The following is a 21,910-nucleotide window of genomic DNA, read 5'->3' as shown; positions in this document are numbered from 1 at the left end:
GTAGTTTTAAATTAAATCTCAATATATCCCAAACCAAGTGAGTTTTCGCTCAGTTTTGGGAGGCAGTGACCAGCAATGCTGTCCTGTTGATAGTGAGCAGATTCTTTCCAGAGGGCGTAGAAAAGCAGCAAGCTCTATTTGTTTAATTCTGACGACTTGTTAGCATGGCAAAAACTGACGAATTTGGCATTGTTACCGAGTAAGTTCATAAGACATCTTAAGAAAAATCCCTATGTAGCCAACGAAGATATTTAGTGCTTCAAGTAAGCAGAGGTAAATGAAAAACAGAATTAATACATGTTGTCATGAGCTCTCAAGTTTGAACAGAAATTATTAATACTTGTTAGCCAATATGCTTAATTTAATGTATCATAAATATGAAGCACCCTGTTAGCGTAGCATTAAAAGTGGAAACAAGGGGAAGGCAGTTTCCTGGTTTTAATAAAAAAGAAAAAAAAAAACTGTAAAACCACTGCGGACACATTTTGCCCAATGGTTTTCAGATCTAGAAGTAGCAGAGATTTTCTTACGAGAGGTTTTCTCTCAATAATTTTCCCTTTTAGCACCGTGGAAATATTTATTTGGAGTTGGTTTTTGCTCCTTCAGTGACCTGAGGTAACCTGTGAAACTATCACTACTGCCGCTGGGCGTTTGGCTGGAACATTACGTGAGGTCTTAAAATGCATTCACTTTGAAGGGTTCATTAATTAAAAATGGAAGTTCATCATTCCCTATAGAGGTTTCAGTCTGCTTTATGTCCTTAAGATTATGTTTTATTGGTCTGCAGCATGATGACATTCTGCATTATGAAGCAGGACAGGGTAGCCCATGGAGGGCCTGTTGATGGGTTTCCAACTGCATACAGTAATTGGTAGTAAGTGGGAAGTAGTTGGCAAGTACTTTCCACTGTAGACGGATCTTCTTAATTTGTTCCAATACTTTTTCCCAGAGGAAAGCACAAGCAACATTGTTGTCTCAAAAACATGAGCTCATAAACAGCAAAAACATATGTTTTGTTGACTGTAAACAATATTTAGTTTTGTTTTGTCTTTGTGTCTAGTCCAAGCAGCATCAAAGGCTTCTATCAGACTAATTAAAGCTGTAAAACAACAAACCAATGTGGATGTTAAAGCATTCATTAGCGAAGCAGGTCTGCATGCACCGTCAAACAATATGAGTCAATATTTCACAGTAAAGATCCCATAAAATGCTGTTGTCATTATACTGTTTTATATAAACTGCAGTGTCATGTAGGTCAGTAACTTAATAACTGTCTATAATGATTGCCAGTAAAAATATAATGGTTAAAGGGGTGTAAGCTGAATCCTAAAGACTAAAGGAGGAGACTAAATCCACAGAGGTCAAAAGAAAATAAAACTGGACCCTGATTAGGAGTCAATAATAGCTTGTCTCATTAAAATGAGCTAAACCTGCTGATTGTAGGGTTTCTATTCAAATGCTACATACTGGCCATGATTTCTCAAATTCTTTAGTGAGTGAGCTAATCAAGACCACTTCCCATGTTTTGAAAAATACAATAATTACGTTTATCCACTGAAACAGAAGCTAATTTAAACGATGTCGCCATGAAATGGCTGTAGGCCTACATGAAAAAAAAAAAAGAAAATCCAACAATGGTGGCAATTGTTCTTTTTGACTGAGCAGCGGAGCTTCTTACCTTGATGGCAGTGGAGGCGATCTGGATGTGGTGCAGCTTGTGCAGGGTGCTCTCCCTGTCAATAAAGTAGGAGGCAGCCAGCTGGTGCAGAGCTTCCAGAGTCACAGCTGTGCCATTGGATTCGCTCACTTCAGACGTCCGACTCAACTTCCGCTTGTCCACAAAGATCATTAATGACTCTTCCCCTATGAATACGCACACAGACACATACGCACACTTCATTAATGACTCATCCCCTGCGAACGTAGACACACAAAATGTTCTCAGTGATGTAGTGGTAAATATTAACCTGTTAACACCTGCCAGCGCTCGTTATACAGTCACGTAAGCAGATAAATTGAGCCACAAAATCGAGATGCTCCACGGAACAAGTCTTTCAATCCAAACAGAGCCAAAGCCTTAAGAGGACGATGTATTGACGAGCGGTGGAGAGAGTGAAAGATCGATAGAAAAATCCTTTTTAACAGCATTAGGTTTTATGGGGAATGTGCTTTTAATTTGGAGGCATTAGAACAAACATACAGTACATTGGGCAAAGATAAAGGTTAGCAATTGCATCCACCACAGTGTGAAGAGAAAATTACCCATTTTAATAACTCACTTTGTCTATTATTGACTCCTGAAATCTGTCAACAACCATGCGTATCCAATACTAATGAAATGACAGGTATACGGCAGTATAATTATCTTAATAATATTGTAACAAGCAAAACAATAGGGTTATTCCTTTGGAAACACAGATTAACTTGCAATACTAGCAATATTTGTTCTTGTTTTTTTATAAATATTTTATAACAAGTAATCACAGTTTCTCAATATGTACTGATTTGAAAAAAATTGTAGATAAAGCACCTTAAAACACTTGCAGATAGAAAAATGACCTATATATATGCCTTAACACTGGCCTAAGGCAAGGTTATATTAGGCCATGCTTTAACTGATGCACTTTTTTAATTGCAACTCATGATGCACTCGATTGCCTTTCCAATCTATTTTAAATACTGTTGGTATTCATCTCTGCTTTGAGGGTTTGTGCACAAGAGACAAGGGATGAAAAGAGCCGGCAGAGGAGCTGAGAGAAGATTTGCAGCAGATAGCCACAGGAGCTTTGCTGCACATCACAGTTGTCTGGCTAACTTACATCTATTGTTGTGGAGGATCCACTGACATTTCTGTTTAACAACTCCAAACAGATTTGCCATGTTGAATCGGGGAATATGTGCTTAAACAAGCAAAAACAACCCCATAGTCACAGCTGAGACAACATTTAATCAAATATTTAGCTGTTTGAGTACACAACAAAGATCTCTTTTCAAAGATTACTCTCATGACAATTCCCCTTCATTTGACAGCTGACAGTCTACAGCCATAAGGATGGACAAGTAGAGAAAGGTACCAATTTAGAACACGGTGGTCAGGAATATGAGCTGCTATTACACTCAGGAAATAAAAGTCCCTTGAGCCCTTTCTACTTTTTTGATGTGTATTCATTACATAGTTCTTAAAATGTTATTGCTGCCTTACTGTGATCTTTCAATGGGTGTTGGACTGGAGAAGTTCAGAGGTCACCAAAGTAAAGATCTCGAGAGTTAAACAATCAATAAATACAGTTTAGTTGCATTTTGTTTCACTCACTATGGACCTCTGTTCCCCAAATTGCAACACTGGTTAAGTTCCTCAACATGTTTGTTTTGGGTTTGGGCCACATGGGTGCCTTAAATCTCACCATTAAACACTTCCTTTTCCCTCGTGTTAAGGCAGGTTAATAAAAGCAAGCATAATTTATTTACCTCCTAGTGTAGCGGAGAGCAGAAAGTGGGTTCCGTATTTCCTGATAATGTTGTCAGTGATGGCGCTGAGACTGGGCCTCCTGCCCAGCTGCCTAATGGTCTGGTGGAACTCGGGGTCCAGCGGCAAGGAAAAGCCATTGTTCTCTTGTCTCTCCAGGGCCAAGCTGTTCACCTTCCAGCGGCCAAACTCCCTGCAATGTCACAGAAACACATGCTAAGAGTAAGCAAAGGACACATGTGAATGCTGCATGTGGGTCCAATAGAAATCACACATTATATGGACAATGCAAAGACTAAATGGGGCACATGGGGCACATGGTTGTGATTTAAAGTGGACAAGGCACAGCTTGTGTCCCTCACATGGAGGCCGTGAAGGATGTTGTCTGCAAGACCTCAAAGGGAATCCTGTGTACCACTTTTTAGAATGTAAATGGACAACAATCTTTTTATCCGTGGTGCAAAGCAATTCACACGAGAAGTTAAATTGTAGACAAATACTATAGATACAAAAAAAACATACAAATATCCTTATAGATTCAAACAACTTCATCATAGTGTGTTAAAACATCTTTTCATGGTAATTTGTTTTCTGCTTATGAAAGCTATATAAAGGGACTTAAAAGTGTTGCTGATGAAGTCTGCTATTTCTACCTCTAGCTCGCAGGATTGCTTTGCACCATAGTGAAAGACATTGTAATTCTCCACCGATTTTAAATAATAGCGCAATCTTTTCTCATCTCGAGTCACTATCGAAGACTCTGCGGTTGGACGAGCTATAATCATGGATGGAGTCTTGCTGCTTTCAGGGCCTCTTTTGGAGTGAACAGGCTTCATCTGAAGTCGTTTGATATTCAGCCTGGCCTTGGAGCATGCCAGCTGCCTTTATCTACCAATTGCAGACTGAATGCTGCCGCTTGATGCATAGATTAGCGCCATTGAAATGCAGCTGGTGAAAAACATGGTTCTACCTCTACCTAGCAGGGGAGAAATTGAAGGCCTTTCAATTATTGTTTGCTTGGTGGTTACTTGTCTTTTGGGAAAAGGACCTCACATCTGACAGGAATTTTGAGTTGGACTGTGCTTTGTAAGGCTGCAATAGGTGAGGTTACCATGCAAAAACATACCCCTTCTCAGAAGAAACGATAAAATACTTTGTTGATTGTACTGCATTTGTAACAACTGTAATCAAGTTAGAATAAATTCAGTCAACACTCAACCATTCAATCGATGTTTTTATTATCTCGATGTGATTATACAAAGATGCAGTCTGGAAGATGTTGAAACAAGGCAGACTGGCAGCCACCACCCATCTTAATTTTCTGCAATTTTGGATACCAATTTTACAGTTAATTGGTCAATTCGACAGTTTCCTGTAAACTGAAACAAAGAAATTCCTAAGATAAAAGGGCAAACAATACTAAGATGTATGCAGACTTGGAGCAACATTAACATTGATTTGGAGTTGTTTCTGTCAACTGAATGAGTGAAAGTCAAAGTATTAACTTGCCTTTTAAACTCGTGTTTGGTCTCTACCAACTCCTGAGAAAATATCTGGCTTATTAGTTGCTATTTGCTCCACTTTCTTCACCAGCTAGTTGCTATCTCTGCCGTTTGGTGATGGGCAGACAGTGTACAGTGAGTTTATCAGAGCTTGTTTGCTGTAAACACGACTGATGAGGGCACTATGACCGAACCATACAGTAAATGTGACGCAACATAACAATGAGCTAAAGGTGTTGAAGTGCGAGTTGTAGTTGGGTAATAATTATCCGTAGGTTGATTGATTAGTTAAGGTTAGATAGGCATGGTATCTCTTACATCAGGGACATTCAATTTTATTTCCTTGTCAGGTGTTTCATTCACTGGATTAGCCCCCCAAAAAAGACATTCCCATCACGTTATTAATTCTATATGGATTCTCAATTGATTTTTTAGAAAATGTGCAATATGCCAGTGACTATTTTCAATTTCATCAGCATTACGTTATCTAAATCACCAACCCCTTGCAGCATCCTATGCATACAAATCACCATCTAATGTGAATGCAAGGTGGCTCTCAAGAACACAAGTGATATTTTAGCTTCAACACAGTTTTACAGCATAATACTGACAACTACTGCATGCTTGAAATGCCTTATATGGTTTCTGAGGAATAAAAGTCCTCAAACTATCAAAAATGTCTTCAAACACTGCTTGCACCTTCTCTTTTGCAAAGGTGCAAATGGGAACTCATGGGTTATGTCTGTCCCTCTCTTACATACATAAAACCCCTACACCGTACCGACGCATACCAACTCCCTCATGCAAAGACACTTGGCCACACACATGCATTCACACACCCTGCAGCTGCAAACATCTAAACAAAGCTGCCCTTGCTGCAACAACTCTGCTATCGCCCAGAATATATCCCAGAGCCCTCATGGGTGCGGGCCAGCTGCCAATCAATTTCTCACCAGTAACAATGACCCCCTGAGACAAATACAAAACTGAAAACAGCTCATTAAAGCCTGTTTCATGTCTGTGTTTCCCTATAACGAGCGTCCATTAGTGTTTCTATGCGTCCGCTGGGGCCGGCTGAAGAACGGGCGTAGCGGAAAGAGAAAGAGGCAGAATTTAACTGTGATCGGCACAAAGCCTCGCTATGCTGCTCGCTGATGGACATCTATGACCGGTGCCACCGCTAAACTGAAGGATACACCGTCGAAGACTTCAATTCAACCTCAAAATCTGCACGCCACGCACATACACACAAAAAAAACAGATTTTGTGTTTCATGAAAGACTGCAGGTTTATTTAATCTTTTACATCTTTAACTCCTCGTAGATGCACACACGCACACACACACACGCACACACACACACACACACACACAGGTTTGTTTCGCGCTGCAGCTCCCCCCCCCCCCCCCCCCCACGAGCAGGCTGGAGCGCTGCAGCAGGAGGTGAGGAGCTACAGGGGCCGGGATCAGAGTGGGGGAGTCATATCCTACTACCTGTCTGTCACAGCCCAGGTGTCTCACATCCATCACAGCGTACAGGCAGCCTGAGGGTGCCGCTTGGTGCCCAACATAAGAAATCAAGGCGGTGAATAACCTGCTGATGCAGTCGAAACACGCTGTCGAGCATAGCAACGCAGATTGTGTCAGTTCAGAACAGTGTTTGACTGAGCAGGGCTCAGTGAGTGTCTACTATTGCTGATGTTATCTCTTGAGGCATGTTAACAGGAACATTATCGTAAGAAAATGAAATGCTACACACATGGCACATCAGGGTGTAGCTTAATAACAAGAGGGCACACGCTAAATCAATTTTCAATCTAAAAATGTAAAACTGGCATTAAGCTCAAAGGAGCCTTCTGCAGTGCAGTTAAAAGATCACGACTATAGAATACAAGCAGCACGGTTATTACTTTCATTTATTTATTTTGTTGCTTTTTTTTTCAAGCACCAAGTAAAGTTCAATCAGAATTTTATACTGGAACAGTATTGAATGTGATATTGTATATCGAAGGAACAATCAGAGTGGCACTGGCCCACATACACTATTGGTTAGCTCAGCCTCAATGTCATTATTCTTCGTGAAAAATACCCAAGGGTGTGTCTATATAAAGGACTTCTGCCAGATGAAATCCTGACCCTTTTGGTTAATAAAAAGCCCATAAACTATGTTAAGACCGCTTCATAATTCTGTTAAATGACTGACAACACACATGGCCACACCACAGCCTTTAAACTTCAGGCAAAAAAACAAGCTTAATTAGGTTATGTCTAGGGGTGTAACAATACACGTATTCGTATTGAACCGTTCGGTACGAGGCTTAAGGTTCGGTACGCATTATGAACCCAACAATACCTTTGAATAATACTATTGCATTTGGAAAATGCAGAAGCTTAAATTATGGGAAATATAATGTGCTCAACATGGCAAACCACTCGACGTAACAGACAACGTGCTGTCTGACACTCCCACCACGGAAGAAAAACATTCTACTCTGGTGAGGCACATGTGTTCTGGGAGAGGCACGCTATGCTAAACTATCTCACCAAGAAAACCAACAGCAGCACACACACTACAAACTTATGTCACATGTAACTGGCATCATGTGAGGAACTCAAGTAATTGATGCATAACCCGAACCTCTGTAACACGGAAAATGAGATCGCACAGAATACTGACACCTACTGAAACTGCCACTGTCTCAAATGAAATTGTGTGAGGTAAAAATGTTAAACAGTTTTTCCTCTATGGGTTGCATATGTGCACACATTTTTGCTAACCTGCAACTAGATTATTTTTTATATAAAGATATATACGTATCATTTAGGGTTAAAATACCTCTTTGGCCGCACGCTAATTAGTCTAGCATGAATGAACTCAATGACTTCTCTGTTGCATGGTGTCTCAGTCAGGCTGGTGTTACGGGAGCTGTATTTAACATTCAGAGCGTTAATATAGCAGGCATTTGAACACCTCATAAGAACATTGGAATGTCTCAGAGAAAGAAAATGAGGGGAAAAAAAACAGATACTCGTAATTGTCTTTGCAGGTGTTCAGAATATTTGCATGTATACACTGTTTCGAGCAGCAAGCTGATTACCTCTGAGGGCATTTTACTTACATCTCTCATTTCCTCGCTGCTTTACTCAGGCATTATATGTTGACTTTACAGCAGTTAGGTCCAGATCATTGCTTTAAATACCAAAACTCTGGATTCAAACCATGATTTACAAAGCAAATGCACAATATTTACATAATGGAAGAACTGCGGCATTGTTTTACTTATATTCTGATGTAATTACTTCACATTTCTGTTGAGCCATATCAGTTGTTTAAGGGGGAGGAAGTTAATTAAATTACTTGAGTGACTCAAATTTCATCTCTGACTTCATGCAGTATTGAGCTTTTATTTAAATAACATCTTTGAATTTCATTGCCCATAAGATTTCTAAAAACAGACACTGTTTAGGCACTGCTAGTTTGTTTCGCTGCAGTTAGTTTTAGACAGGTAACATAATTGCTGGTCAGATTATGCCCACTGGCAACATTTTTCCCACAGAAGAAAATGTCAAGTGTTTTTAGAAATCAGAGGAATTTAACACTGGTTTCTCATCTTGAGTCCCACATGACATTATAGCAACCAAAGCACTTAATGTTACTGTGAGGAACTTTTAAGTGGTTACGAAACAGTCTCAATATAATAACAATGCCTCTATATGATCTACAAAAGTAAACAAGGCCATAAAGGAAGAGATTGGCTTTCTATATAGTTATTCGTAATGCTTGTCATTGTTGGCACTGCGCAAAATAAGAAGAAAGAATGCAGGTTCAGCAGAAAGTCCTTCAACCTAAACTCCAATGGGGCCTCCAGCAGTGATCAGCCCACCGCGGACAGACCCAGGGCCGGCTTCCCTGCATAGCTCATGGCTGGAGAGCAGATATCTGCACCCAGCAGCAGAGCTTTGGTACGCTGCTCCACCGGTTCGGCAGGGAGCCAACACCGACACCGTGCTGCTGGAGACCCAGGCCGCATTGCTGGGCCCACTTGAGGGAAGGGAGGCATTGGAGAACCAGGACTGCACGGGGGCAGATAGTCAGACCCCTGCTGCAGTAAAATGAGAGGTTGGCCCAATCCCAATGTCCCCCCTTATGGACTCACGGACTTTGAGGCGCGCTCCCGCGAAGTCCGTGAGGGTTTAGGGATGTCCCACTGTCAAATCATCGAGTGTTTGAGGGCTCTCTGGCAGACATTTTGAGCCCTTTATGAACCCTATCCGTAAGTCAGCATAGGATGCTGACTTTGCCTAAGGGAATTACCCACAAATTATTGCAGTGTGACGTTAAACACGGGATAACCAGTGGACGACGCATGGAGACGTAAAAAAAAAAGGTAAACAAAGAGGACGGCTCATGTTCAGCCTGTCTTATTTAATTTACACAGAAACATCAAGGGTTAAAGATGGAACAAAAACTAAACTTGAAATCAGAATATTTATTCATCAAATATTTGATTTTGTCATTGAAGCCGTTTTGACAAAAACAAGTAAATAGATTATATGAAATTGCCTCTCATCTTGTGAGGAAAGAGCCTGGAAGACGTTCAAATCAGGGAGCACAAAGTATAAAATAAAAACCCACAATTATACATCATATTTATTGTCGTATTCACGGTAACGTGATATATTGCAGCAAAGTGCTGTCCCATTCATATTTACACCATCTCAAGCCCTCACAGTCTCTCACACTCAACCACTTACCAGGTGACGTCTAAGTCCTTGAGAATTCAGGGTTTGAGGCTTTAGGGGGGACATTGGGATTGGGCCGTTTTCAAAACAGAATCTGATGCTATTGGCTATTACCACATTTGTCCACAGGGACCAAAACAAACTGTATTTATGTATGTATTACCCCACTGTTGACTTTTTCAATATTTAAGGACCGCATTGTTTCTCTAATTCTAACCTAGTGCTGTGAGTACCAAAACAATACGATACATATAAAATGCTATAGACAAACTAGTACCAGATATGTTAAGAATCAACATTTTGTCACTTGACAGATATGTTAATAGACAATATTCACAAGATGCATATCCGGGCAGCATTATATTTTTTTAAAGAAGTAGTACTTAAACATGATTTCCAGGAGATACCCTGGAACATCTATAATCAGCTGCTACAAAACACTTTTGTTTTTATTATTTCGACAAATGCATGTTTCAAAAATAATTAAAGGTCTGGATTGACGACATTCACTTATTCAAGAGAAAACAGGGAAAGAGGCGAAAGAATGGCATCTGATGAAAGAGAATCATGTGTATCGTAAATGGATCGCATAGTTTTTGTGTGGATGCACAAATAATGGTGAACCCCCCCCCCCCCCCCCAAAAAAAATAATAATCTAGCCTACCTTACCATGATAGACAAACATTTGCTTACCATCAAAAAGACCTCAGCAAGAACATATGTGCGTGTGTGTGTAGTTGGGTTACCCCAGATACCAAAATAACCCGTTGTGCAAAACAGTTGGTTGATGTAGACTCAATGTTATTTCAAGGACCTCCCCAAAGAGAATTGTGCAAAATGAGAGAGAAGTCCTTCATGCTTCATTTAGGAAAATACAGCAAATTATATTTATTTTGGAAGACCTTGCAAGCACACCTTTTTTATTTTCTTGCTTTAATCAGATGTGACATTGATCTTTCTAAATATGCATGTGCCATTAGCAACATATAAATTATTTTAGAAATTAACAATAACATCAAAATAAATTCCTGCATTTGCCTGAAAGTCACCTTCATAGTGGAATACATGAACCTTGTTAATTGAGCTTCTAATGATAGAGGAGAGCTGGAGACCCAAATAAAAATGGAAGTAAGATGGGGGGGGGGGAGAAAAGATGGAGAGACTTGTGTCTTTTAGTAATCCACCCACGGAGGAGACCAACAGGGAACGAAAGCGAGATCAAGACGAGGGAAGAGAGTGTAATGATGTACTTAATAGCTGCTGGTTGTGAACGCTTCACAAAATTGCCACCAACAGTTTTTCCAACAACATCAAACAAACATCAGACCATTAATTTGAGAAAACCCTATTAAAGCAGCCGAGAGGTCCTTTAAACAAGATAGCAAACTGTTTCATGCTCATTTTGTTTTTTCCTGCCTTTGATGCTTCTTAGTGTTACCCAACTACGCATTTCAAATAATCTTTAACTACCTAAGACTGCATGTGACCATCGCCACGGACATTATAAAACGCCACTAGAGGATCAGGATGAAACTCCCCTGGTTGCTGAGTGCTGCTATAATGATTTTCTTTAGCTTTGGAGGAAGCCATTTTCGTTGTTAAGCCCTGCTTCCAATCTTTATGTTAAGTCGATTGATTGTTTGAATTAAAAAACTATTTAAAAAAAAGCCAAAGCTATATATTTCTCAGCAATAAAGTAAATAAACATATTTCCCAAAAAGCCCAAGTATTTATTTGAAGGATAGGCTTGACTGTAGGAGATGGGGAGCATTAACAGGCGTTATCAGCGACTATCAGCTCATTAATAGATGTTGGTTACAGGGTTGATCACCAATATGAATACAAGAAGACGACGCCCACCTCCAGTGGTCGCAGTAATTGTGAGGCGAGTATAGGAGGAAGTCAGGTGACAAAGCGAGGAGATTGGGCAGATGGATGCGTCAAACAAACACAGGACTTTCTCCCAGGAGACCAACTTTCATGTCCTGTGCGAAACCATAACTCAACATGTTGATTTATCTATTTTTTTTATGTACGCAACTTAGGTAATGTAACAAATGTACGCCATTCATGCTTTACCATCATTGATCAGCTGCTTGGCTACCAGATGAGCAACAATCACATGTGCAGAGGGGTACACAGTGGCCTTATTAATAACCTCACACTTCTCACTAATTGCTCTGTTGATACGCTGCTCTCGCTGCTTCAGCCCTCTTCACCGCCTCAAGCTCCTCCTCCGTACACATTATGATGTTGGTATTGTTGACTTGTGGTGTGTGTGTGTGTGTGTGGTGAGAAAAAAACAACCTTGTTACTCTGATTCTTTGAGACCCTCACTCAAGGAACGGGGCCTTTGGCACCAAACGGTATAACTATTTGCTATGAATGGTCACTTCCTTGACTTGAATGTGTCTGACTGAACTGATTACTGGTTTTTATTTCCAAACCAAAACCATTTTGAAATACTTTACATACAATGGTGGCTCTCTCTTCTTTTTCCTTTTGCAATTACAGAGGCAATTCAAACACAAGCCGGTTTTGTGAAACCGTGAAACAGTGTGCAGCACGAAAAAAATACAGCTAAAATGTTGTAGGAGGGTGAGTTTAGTTAAAAAGGCAATTGCTTTATTGATTTGTAGCTGCTATGAGTATCACAGCAGCTCTGATAACCGAAAGCAAGGGCAAGTCAGAGCAAGAGAAACAGAGAGAGAGAGAGAGAGAGCTTGATTTACAGGAGGGTTTGCTGACATGAGGACTGCTGATCCCTTTTGTACTGCTATTTGTCATAACACTGTTGACAAGAGACTACTCTTCACACAGAAAACAAGGAATGCCTGGAATCACATTGTGTACATAATGAGGCATGCACATACTGTTAATACATGCTGTGCATACACACTCATCCTCACAAACACACAAACAAACAGACCAGAGGCTAGAAGAGCCACCAGCTATGCTAAATCCTGCTGTCGCTTTCTGTCAATGACATGCCTGCATGGGCTTTTTAAAATGATAATCACTGTAGCTGCAAACAAAGTGTCACCACTTACGTGCATAAGCTCTATTTTTCTATGACACACTTAGTTGTGTAACACTTTAACAGTTGATATGCTTTGACATGTTTTTTGTTTTTTTTATCTGGTCTTATAAAGACAGTTATGATCCCATTTTGCAATGTTATTTCTTTGTTAAGCTGCATGCGCGTGACAATCACGGCACATGCTTGGACCACAATGTTGCTTTGCATAATATAATTGACATTTAAAATAGTTTGGATAGTACTTTTAACATTTGCTTTCTGATTCGAATGAAATATAACACACACGAAGTGATGATCAAAAGCATGGAGATGGTGTTTGGAGCTTGAAGGTTTATAAGACTTTGTTGCAAAGGCGTCATGAAATGTCTCTATATGTCTTTAAATCTTTGTGAAACACAATAAACTGTGCTATGAAGAGTCTTTATTTAAGGCCAAATTCTACTTTTTTGATGTAAAAATCTTGCTGAACGATAAGTAGTTCTTCAGGGGACAAAACAACCTACCCGACACCAATGATGACAGCTCACGCCATCTGTATAAAAATAAAGCCAAACATGCATGCAGAGGCTCTTTTTCATAGAAGCTGCTTCCGCGGACCTCTGGCCCTGATAACTCCCCCATCACACACTTGTCAGAAGCCATAAGCTCCGCGCTTGGTGAAGTCCTCGTCACTGCCATCGCTGCTGGTGAATAGGAGGCTGCTCTGCTTCTGTCCTGGAGGCACATTCAACCTGTGAGTGGAGGACGATGGACTTGTCTCCACCACAGCTCTGTCATTGAACAAGGCATTCATGCATGAGAGAAAACTGCAGTTTGATGAAAAACTGGCTCTCGGGATGCACTTCTGCTCTCTCTGGGTCTGTTTTGCCGTGCGTTTGCAATCAATCTTCACCCTAATAATTTCCAGACACTAATATATTGATTCTAAAGTAACAAAACCATCGCACTGAGGATCAACTACCTTCTACCTTCAACAGCATTCCACATTGTGCACAAGGTCAGATTGGATTTGGATACCCGTGCCAGGAAAGTGGCGGGGCAGAGGGAAAGTGCTGGAATGTGATGTGCATTTTAAAAAACACGGCGCCAACAATAAATGAAGTGTGAAATGAACCTGCATCGGCTAATTGTTTATGGTAATTATACCAAGGCAGAATAGTCAAAGAGTTTGATTTTATTTACCTTTTTGTACTTGCCCAGAAGTCTAATTATCCCCAAATTGCTTGAAAAAAGTGCAAAACAAGCAACTGAGTCGCCAGTTCACCTGTCAGGAAGAGTTACTGTAGCAGCCACAATGTTGCGTGCATTGCCGGGGACACATGCGCCACTTTCCCAGGAAGTTTCCACCGCATCAATTAGTTTCGCTGCTAGGTTCTCAGCTGTGTGTCTGCCTGGCATACTCTGTCAGGGCTTCCATGTATTGCAAGCCCGGCTTGACATTAGCGAGTGTCTAGGCAAGAGAGAGCACGTGCGTGACGAGTATGAGGTTATCGGTAATGTTTTGCCATGAACGTAGCAGTGCAGTGTCGGTGAACATTATTTGTCGGTGGATAAATGATACAAGCCAAGTTCTGGTGTCTTGCTTGCCACCTGCGGATTAAAGTGAATGGTGTTAGCCCACGAAGTTAGCAAAATCTTGGGCTCAAATCCAGTAGTTTTGCCCCGCTTGAAAAAAATGTTTTGATATTCTTTTTTTTAAACTGTTACTGTAACTGATCGTCAAAATTCTTGTTGACGATTAACTATTAAACGGTTAATTACGAACATCCGTAGTGGAACCCAGAGTCCACAGTCCATGACCCGTTCTCTCGTGACACAAAAAATGAAGGCAAACTTTCCAACAAGTCCTCCAAAGTAAACAATGAACTTGGTTTATCAACTTATGAACTTTTGCCTTTCAAAAGGGATATATTGATCTGGCATCCCGACCTGTTTGTCAGTACCTTACAAAACCATTACAAAGTGGCTGATGTGAAAGTTTGCTTTGTTTAGGCACAAACACTACTTGGTTAAGTTTAGGGAAATGTGAGAGTGATGGTTTAAAGAAGACAATGTTGACTTTTTGTCTTGCATGTAAAAGTCAAACCCAACTGTCCTCCCTGACCTTTTTGATATGAGGTTGTGATGTGCTATATCACACCTCGCATCCAAGAGTAACATTCTCAAGGATGCTTTTGGTCTGTGCATTACCGCCACCAATTAGCATACCATCATTCTTCATGGAGAGATCTAAAAGTATATCCATGAAGTCACTCCACTCTCGAAATTTTTCATGAAAACATTGATCTGTCCCTTTGATTTGACAACACATGGGATGCGCTGGTGAGCAGGCAGTGTCAGACTTCCTATACATTTGGTGACCGATTTTTGCATTTTATAATTTGTATTATTTTTATCCTTCTGAGAGAAAAACGCCATTGATTAGCCAGTGGACTAGTAACAGCAGGATGCCGACAGGGATAGGATGGAGAGCTCGGCTTTGCTAATGCATCCTTGGGTCTCGCTGCCTCAGCCGTTAGGGCTGGACCCACAGCAGGACCACGGTGGCGTGCGGCAGCCAACGTGATGCTGCAATTCGCTCACCCGGGACTGGATCCCGGTATGGCCGACGGACTGCGGCACACCGCTCAGCCCCCTTTGGACCGACAGGCTTCGAGTGACACATCACACACACACACACACACACACACAGTTCTCTCTTTCTCTCAAAAGCATTAACAATGGACCCGTCTGTGAAAAACACGAATATCCAAATCCCAATATTGAAAACTAAATACATGCCCAAGGAACACATATCCGAAGAGTCAAATATTCGGATCCAGCCCTAATTGTGAGATCTCTGCAGTCTATTCTCACAAATATGTTTGCATGTAATTGAAACACTAATCACTCCATAATTACAATAGACTACTGCGTACATCACACCACGACAATGTAATAGCCAGTGGGCGGACAGGAGAAAAGAGAGAAGAAAACATGGGAGATGAGGCGTGATATAAAAGTTATGGCCCATGAAGAAGAAGAAAGGAAGAGCTGACATTTTGACTATTATGTCGCTGTCTGTGGAAATGGCTCGACTACAGAACTCACGGAGCAAAAGCTTCTCGAGTTCCCAAGACCGATTTCACAACCCCACAAGCTCCTAAATTATGAAATGAAACATGCTTTTGTTCATTTTACATCCACTTCCACCTCTGTAGGAGCTGCAACTGCAGAAACATATTTCTAGTTTGAACTTGTGCTATCGGCGTGAACAAGAAGAGCATTCAATGAAGAAATGCTGTTAACTGATAAAGTTGTGTCTCTTTCAGATATACCCAGGTGTATATGGTGGATGAGGAAACATGCAACCAGCTGACTGCTCTCGGTATAAAATAAAAAAAGACACAAAGCTTTTAGGAGATTTTCCATCCTTGCCAGGAGAAGACAAAGAATGAAAGAATGAAATAAATAAATTGCTGAGGAAGTGATTTTATTCGTGCTTTTCCTGTCTTTCTTTGAAAAACCTCCATGATGACTGACATAACAGGTGCAATTCCAGCCAAAGTAATATTGCTAAGTGCCTCCTTTTCCTGTTCTTCACTGCTTTGGAATCTGCTGAATCCATTAATTCATTGCTTCATCTCTTTCTCTTTCATTCTTTGTGTCTTGGAGGACTTGCAGTTTGAAAATGACATCTTTTACAATGATTCACAGAACACCGCTGTGACAGCAAGCTGTAATTCTCTAAGCTTTTAAACCTGTCCTTTTTAAACGCAGTCCAGACAGAAGATGAAAGGTTGTTAGTGTAAAAATCAAACACTTTAAAACTCCTACTCTGATTAATACTCCATTCAAATTTCCATTTTTTTAAAAATATGATTAGAAATGGCTATAAGCTGTTCCGGTGCAGTGACCAGCCAGCAGGGGGGGATAAAGCTCTGGTTCCTCTCACATCACCTCCTCTGTACTAAAACTCCTCCAGTCCCCCTTCCCCCCGCTTCATCCCCGACTCCCTCTCTTCTGCCCCCTGACGGGAAAGGCCAACTGAGCTCTGGAGAATATTTATGAACGAGGGAGAGCAATTGGTTTGAGATCATTCGACAAGGGAGGGAGGGAGAGAAAGAAGAGGGGGGGGGGTGAGAGGAACTGAGACAAAGCAAAAAGGAAAATAGAGATAGACGTGGCGATAAAGGCAGAGGTTAAATTTTTATGTTTTTATTAAAACTGCTTTTAACCTAGTGGTTAATTAAAATGAATTACTTATTCCACTGTCTCTATCTCAGTATGCGTATGTGCTTGCATACATATAGGATGACTCTTTCTACAGCTGCAAGGACCAGACATTTGCACAAGCATAGAGGAAAACAATTTAACCCAAGGTTATTTTGGCTTCTCCTCAGTTCTACAAGGGACCAGTTTGGGTTTTGGACTCGGATTGCAACACGTAGCGGTGTCAGTTCAAGAGCCAATAATAAGACTTTTACAGTTCCATAAAGGGTCGTAACGTGTCTGCAAGAAGCAGAACAGTGTTGAGGATCAATACGAATGACCCAGTCTTTTTTTTTTTTGACCCAGATTTCTCTGGCTTTCAGAATTTATGAGTCTGTTTTAGAACAAAAAAAACTGCGCAGCCCGTTGCATTGTGGAGGCAGTTGAAAGGCATCTCTTCAGTTCTCAACTGGCATCCTCGACTGCTCAGCGATGAATGACGGTGCTTCGGGTGCAAGATATTTAAAGCCTGCAAAGACTTGTTATTCAAGGCAGGGAAAGCCAATGACAACGCAGGAGCATTATTCCACTTTTCGACATGGTAATATTCTGCCCCTTCACTTGAGTTTCTGTTTGGTTTTTGCTCTAATTGGTCAGCTTGCTTTTCTTCAGAGGAAACCGAAAAGGCCACTGTAGCTCGAGGGGAAAGGAGGGTTTTAGACTCGTCAAGCTTTCATTTCTGGATATTTGCTGACAAGGGTCAATAGTAGGTAGTAGTCATACTCAAGGTTACAGAATGATTTAAAAAAAAAAAGGTCTAGTGCTCGAGTTTTGGAAATGAAATTGTCAGGCAATGTCCGTGTGAGTTTTAGTAATGTAAAACTGTGAATCTTGTGTATGCAAATATCCGTTAGATTCTCATGCCAAGGGTGTTGTAGGAAGACAAAAACACAAGAGGGGAGAGAGGGAGGTATAGAGACATCCTGAGAGACAGCAAGAAGAGGCCAGCAGAGAGGCAGCGAGGGAGGAAGTGATGGATGTGAGGAAGCCAACAGCGCTACAGTCTCTATCTTTGCCTGGCATTGTCACTCCTGTCAGCAGCTAAATGCCAGTGTCAGTCAAACCTCTGTTCGGCTGGCATCAGACCCTCCACTTCACGGCTGCGTATGCTCCGCCGACATCGTTCTCATCAACGGGTATCACAACACTTACCTGGCACAACACACCGCCACAAATACAGACACTGCAAGTAATGCACGCCCAGTCACGGTTTAGCTCATTGTTGTTGGCCGAAAACAGTATAGGCTGCATCAACGTTTCAGAAAATTAGAAAACCAACATTGTTTCCGGCTAATTTACATTAAAAAAGCAATTTGAAAAGGTTTTACTAGATCAGAGAAATGTCTTACCCTCTAGAGAACCACGTCACTCTCAAGTCAAAAGAAGAAAGTATTCAAAATCCACTTATTAGGGCAATTTGTAAAATAAACATGTACACACACACATCGTTTCTATCCTGCAGAGAAAACTCTGTGTGTATGCATGTATGGATGTGTGTTGGTATTTGTATGGCCAGTGAGCTTTTGGTGGACTGTGAGATGCAAGACTTAGAACGACGTCTACTTTGAAACAGCGTATATGGTGTGTGTACTATTTCATAACATATATCTGATTGACAACAAAATGGGCAACTGCCTCATATCCTGTGAACTCATACAGCGGGGTTTGTTTGCATCTTGAAATACTGCCATGGAATCCTGTAATTTCACTCTCTTGTCTCAAACTACGGAAGAAAAATGTTTTCCGTCGCAAGCTTTCAAACAATACCCTGCTGCTTTCCAGCGCACACCCACTATACTTCACACCACACACATCTGAAGCCATCCTGTCTACCCACTGTCACACATCAACTAGCTCAGTCAGATATCTGTTACGTCCCGCTGCTTTGCCCAAACCCCTCCTGCGGTATCTCCACTTTGAGTTTCCACTGATATGCAGCATTCTGAGGGTTTGTATCAGACTCAAACCATATGTCTCTGCAGCCCACAAAACAAGAGGAAGCAGCCAGTCGCACCCAAAGAAACGGTCACATGCAGAGCTTTCATTTGTATGCTAAACTCCACTAAGTAATCGCTTTATCCCACAGTTTTCCACCTACTGAATGTGCATCTTATATAGTCCAAAAAAAAGTATGATGGAATATATTTCCTATGCTGTAAAAAATGCCTATTTTCCTCCAGGCAAGGCCACAATAGAGCTTTAAGTAATTACACAACATCTCTGCATTTGGTTCATTTCACAATCAACCTTCCTCTCAGGCAACACAGCCTTGCAGACAGGCATCCCTTACCCAGCCGCTTACGATCTCTCACCTGTATATCTTGTACTTGGTGGTGAATCCTTGTTGGTAGCGCTCTGTGAAATCAACAAACTCCTGGGAGTGGTGAAAAGGACCCTTGTCCGAAAGGAGCCAGCCCAGTGGGCCTGTGGCGCCGCTGAAGCCAGCCCCGACAGGGTCCGCCGCCCTGGCCCCTACTGACACCCAGCTCTGGAGCAGGCTTAGTGTTAACCACTTCCATAGAAACATGAGGGCCGTCAGTCTAATGGAGATGCACGGGCCACTCATGCTGCTTCCCCCGGCCCCGGTGACTCCTCATTCTCCCTGCACTCTGGATGAGTCCTGCCGGGAGGAGAAAGGGGGAGGGAGAGGAGTTGAAGCAGGGCAGACACAGAGAACAATAAGGTTGTAATTGTGGGTTTGGGCGTGAGTGGGATATAGATAAACTGAGAACGCTGCAATTCTCCAGTGATACTGGGTCAAAAAAGATGACAAAGGGTCATTCGTTTTAGAGGTTAGAGTGTCTACATTGCTTTTAATGTAGATAATAAAGTAAATCATATATTAAAATGATTTGCTCGAAACGTAAATTGGTTGTTAGAAAGAGTGCAATGTGTCAAATTCTGTTATTGTTTTAATATGATGAATTTTTTACCTTATTTTGTAAGCCCGTGACTGTTCAGAAGTAGTCCCCGCAAAATCCCCTGATAGGACCGTGAAGTTAGGTTCAGCGCATGGACGCGGCGACATTGGCAAAGGACTTTCTTTTTGTTTTCTCGGGGATTATTGTCGCCACAAATGCAAAACAGACGCACAATTATGTGCAGCGCAACTTGAGCGAAACAGAATATGACGTCCAACCTCCTCAGAGCGCGCTCGTGTCCTCTTTATCACAGTGGCATATTTCCGGCGGAGAGCTTCAAACGCTGCGCAATAGGTAGTGTAGGTCCAATCCAACGGAATGAGTCGCAGCACACACGATGCGTCTAGAGTGCACAGTCTCAAGCATTCCAGGTAGAACCAAATATTTAAACACAACAGTAGATTTTGGAATCGGTGAATGTGCAGTGACCAATGACCACCCGCATGCGAGGAGTGACTCTAGTTGCTGCCCTCTAACTCTTTTCTGCTCTTTTTTTGGAAAATCTCGGGACGCGTGCAGGGCGCACGAAATGCCGCTGACATAGCTGCTGACGGTGCCTGGGCTCCCAGCGCACTGAACGCGTGATGACATTCGATGCGCTCTCTCTCTCTCTCTCTCTCTCTCCCTCTCTCTCGCCCTGTACCATTCCGCCCAATATAATTTATTCCAGCACCGAGCACACTCCCGGTTGGCTGGGACGTAAATGGAGGAAGTGAGAGTATGAGGTGTTCAGAGTAGGGGGGCAGGTTAGATGAGCCGATGGTCAGAGGATGCGATGTGCTCGAGTCAGACGTCTCATTTTAGAAACCCGACAGAAGTTACCTGCTGTTGAGATTTATAATATACTTTAATATATATAATATATTAAAAGCAGGATGGAGAGAAAACAGAAAACGATAGAAAATGAGAATGCAAATTACAGATCAATTTTACTGATAGTGCCTTCACATTTACAATCATGGTTATTTAATTCACGGCAAAAAACGTGTTCAAAGAAAAAAAAAAAGAAAAAACATTTAAAGATGAAACTTCAAAATGTATTTGTGAAAAGTTGAGATTTTCAAAAAAATTGAGAAATGGTCCTTACAATGTAATTGAATATTATAAATAAATATTCAAGGAATCTACTAGATGTAGAGTCAGTCTGTTAATTGTAAATTGTTAAAACAGATATTATCTTAGTGTAAATGAATCTATAAAAGTTTTAATCATTTTAATAATGGCTTTAATGTTTGTGCTGTGCTGATGATGATCACGACGAGGAGAGGGTGTATCCAGCCCCCTGCAGTTATTCTCGTTATCTTATTTGCCCTCTTCCTCCTTCCTCCTTTCTTCCTGCAGAATAATCATCACTTTCACCATCAGCAAACTTAATTAGATCTGCTCTATCCCTGCTCCTTTCGAGCGCCTGTGCGTCGGACACTGAGCGTGGATCAGAGAGGCAGAGAGCGGGCGAACGAAGGGAGGGATATGTGCTGCCTTTCAGCTTTTCTCCAGACGTTCAAAGGGAGGTTTTATACAGGGATTGGATTAGAGAAATGAACACCATTGAGTCGCGAGATTCACTGGCTTCAAAACTCAAAGAGAAACTGGAATCCCGTGGCATAGCGACTTTCAGATTCTGGAGTGGAAGAATGAGTTGATTTGGCACGGTTTCATCATCATGTTTTGGGATTGGGTGGCTTTTCTTCTGACCCTGCATGCCTTGAAGCCACGACGATTTGAGAAGGACAATTAGGAACATTCTATAGTGTCGTTTGTTTGATGAGGATTTTCAACTTTTGTTTTAAGCTGCATTGTAGCTGGCCATTTAAAGTTTGTCTGCAGGCAGAGGTTAAAGTTTCTTTTTTTTTTAAGTTTTGAATAAAAGATGGAGAAAGTGTCACAGCTCATTACTTGCATGGATTCACAGTGCATTTTAGGCAGTTTTTATAACACTGTTTCCAGGTTTCAGAGCCCTAAAACTCATATGAGCAGAGTGGAAACAAC

The 21,910-nt window shown here is 41.4% G+C and overlaps 1 protein-coding gene across 1 annotated transcript in view; it reads right to left on the bottom strand.

The window, feature by feature from the left end:
- brinp3a.1 (bone morphogenetic protein/retinoic acid inducible neural-specific 3a, tandem duplicate 1) overlaps window positions 1–20,495 on the bottom strand; it is a 44,259-nt gene extending 23,764 nt beyond the window's left edge. The window contains exons 1-4 of the mRNA XM_031869661.1: window positions 19,934–20,495; window positions 19,313–19,620; window positions 3,469–3,659; window positions 1,679–1,863 (exon numbers count right to left, since the gene is read on the bottom strand). Coding sequence (XP_031725521.1) covers window positions 1,679–1,863; window positions 3,469–3,659; window positions 19,313–19,566 — 630 coding nt within the window. The 5' untranslated portion in view covers window positions 19,567–19,620; window positions 19,934–20,495. The remainder of the gene's footprint in view (window positions 1–1,678; window positions 1,864–3,468; window positions 3,660–19,312; window positions 19,621–19,933) is intronic.
- Between the last annotated feature and the right edge of the window lie 1,415 nt (window positions 20,496–21,910).

Source organism: Anarrhichthys ocellatus, unplaced genomic scaffold, assembly GCF_004355925.1.
Source record: "Anarrhichthys ocellatus isolate YVR2014 unplaced genomic scaffold, GSC_Weel_1.0 scaffold48, whole genome shotgun sequence".
Classification (NCBI taxonomy): Eukaryota; Metazoa; Chordata; class Actinopteri; order Perciformes; family Anarhichadidae; genus Anarrhichthys; species Anarrhichthys ocellatus.
The sequence above is the reverse complement of the archived record's forward strand: the minus strand, read 5'-3'. Positions and strand labels throughout refer to the sequence as shown.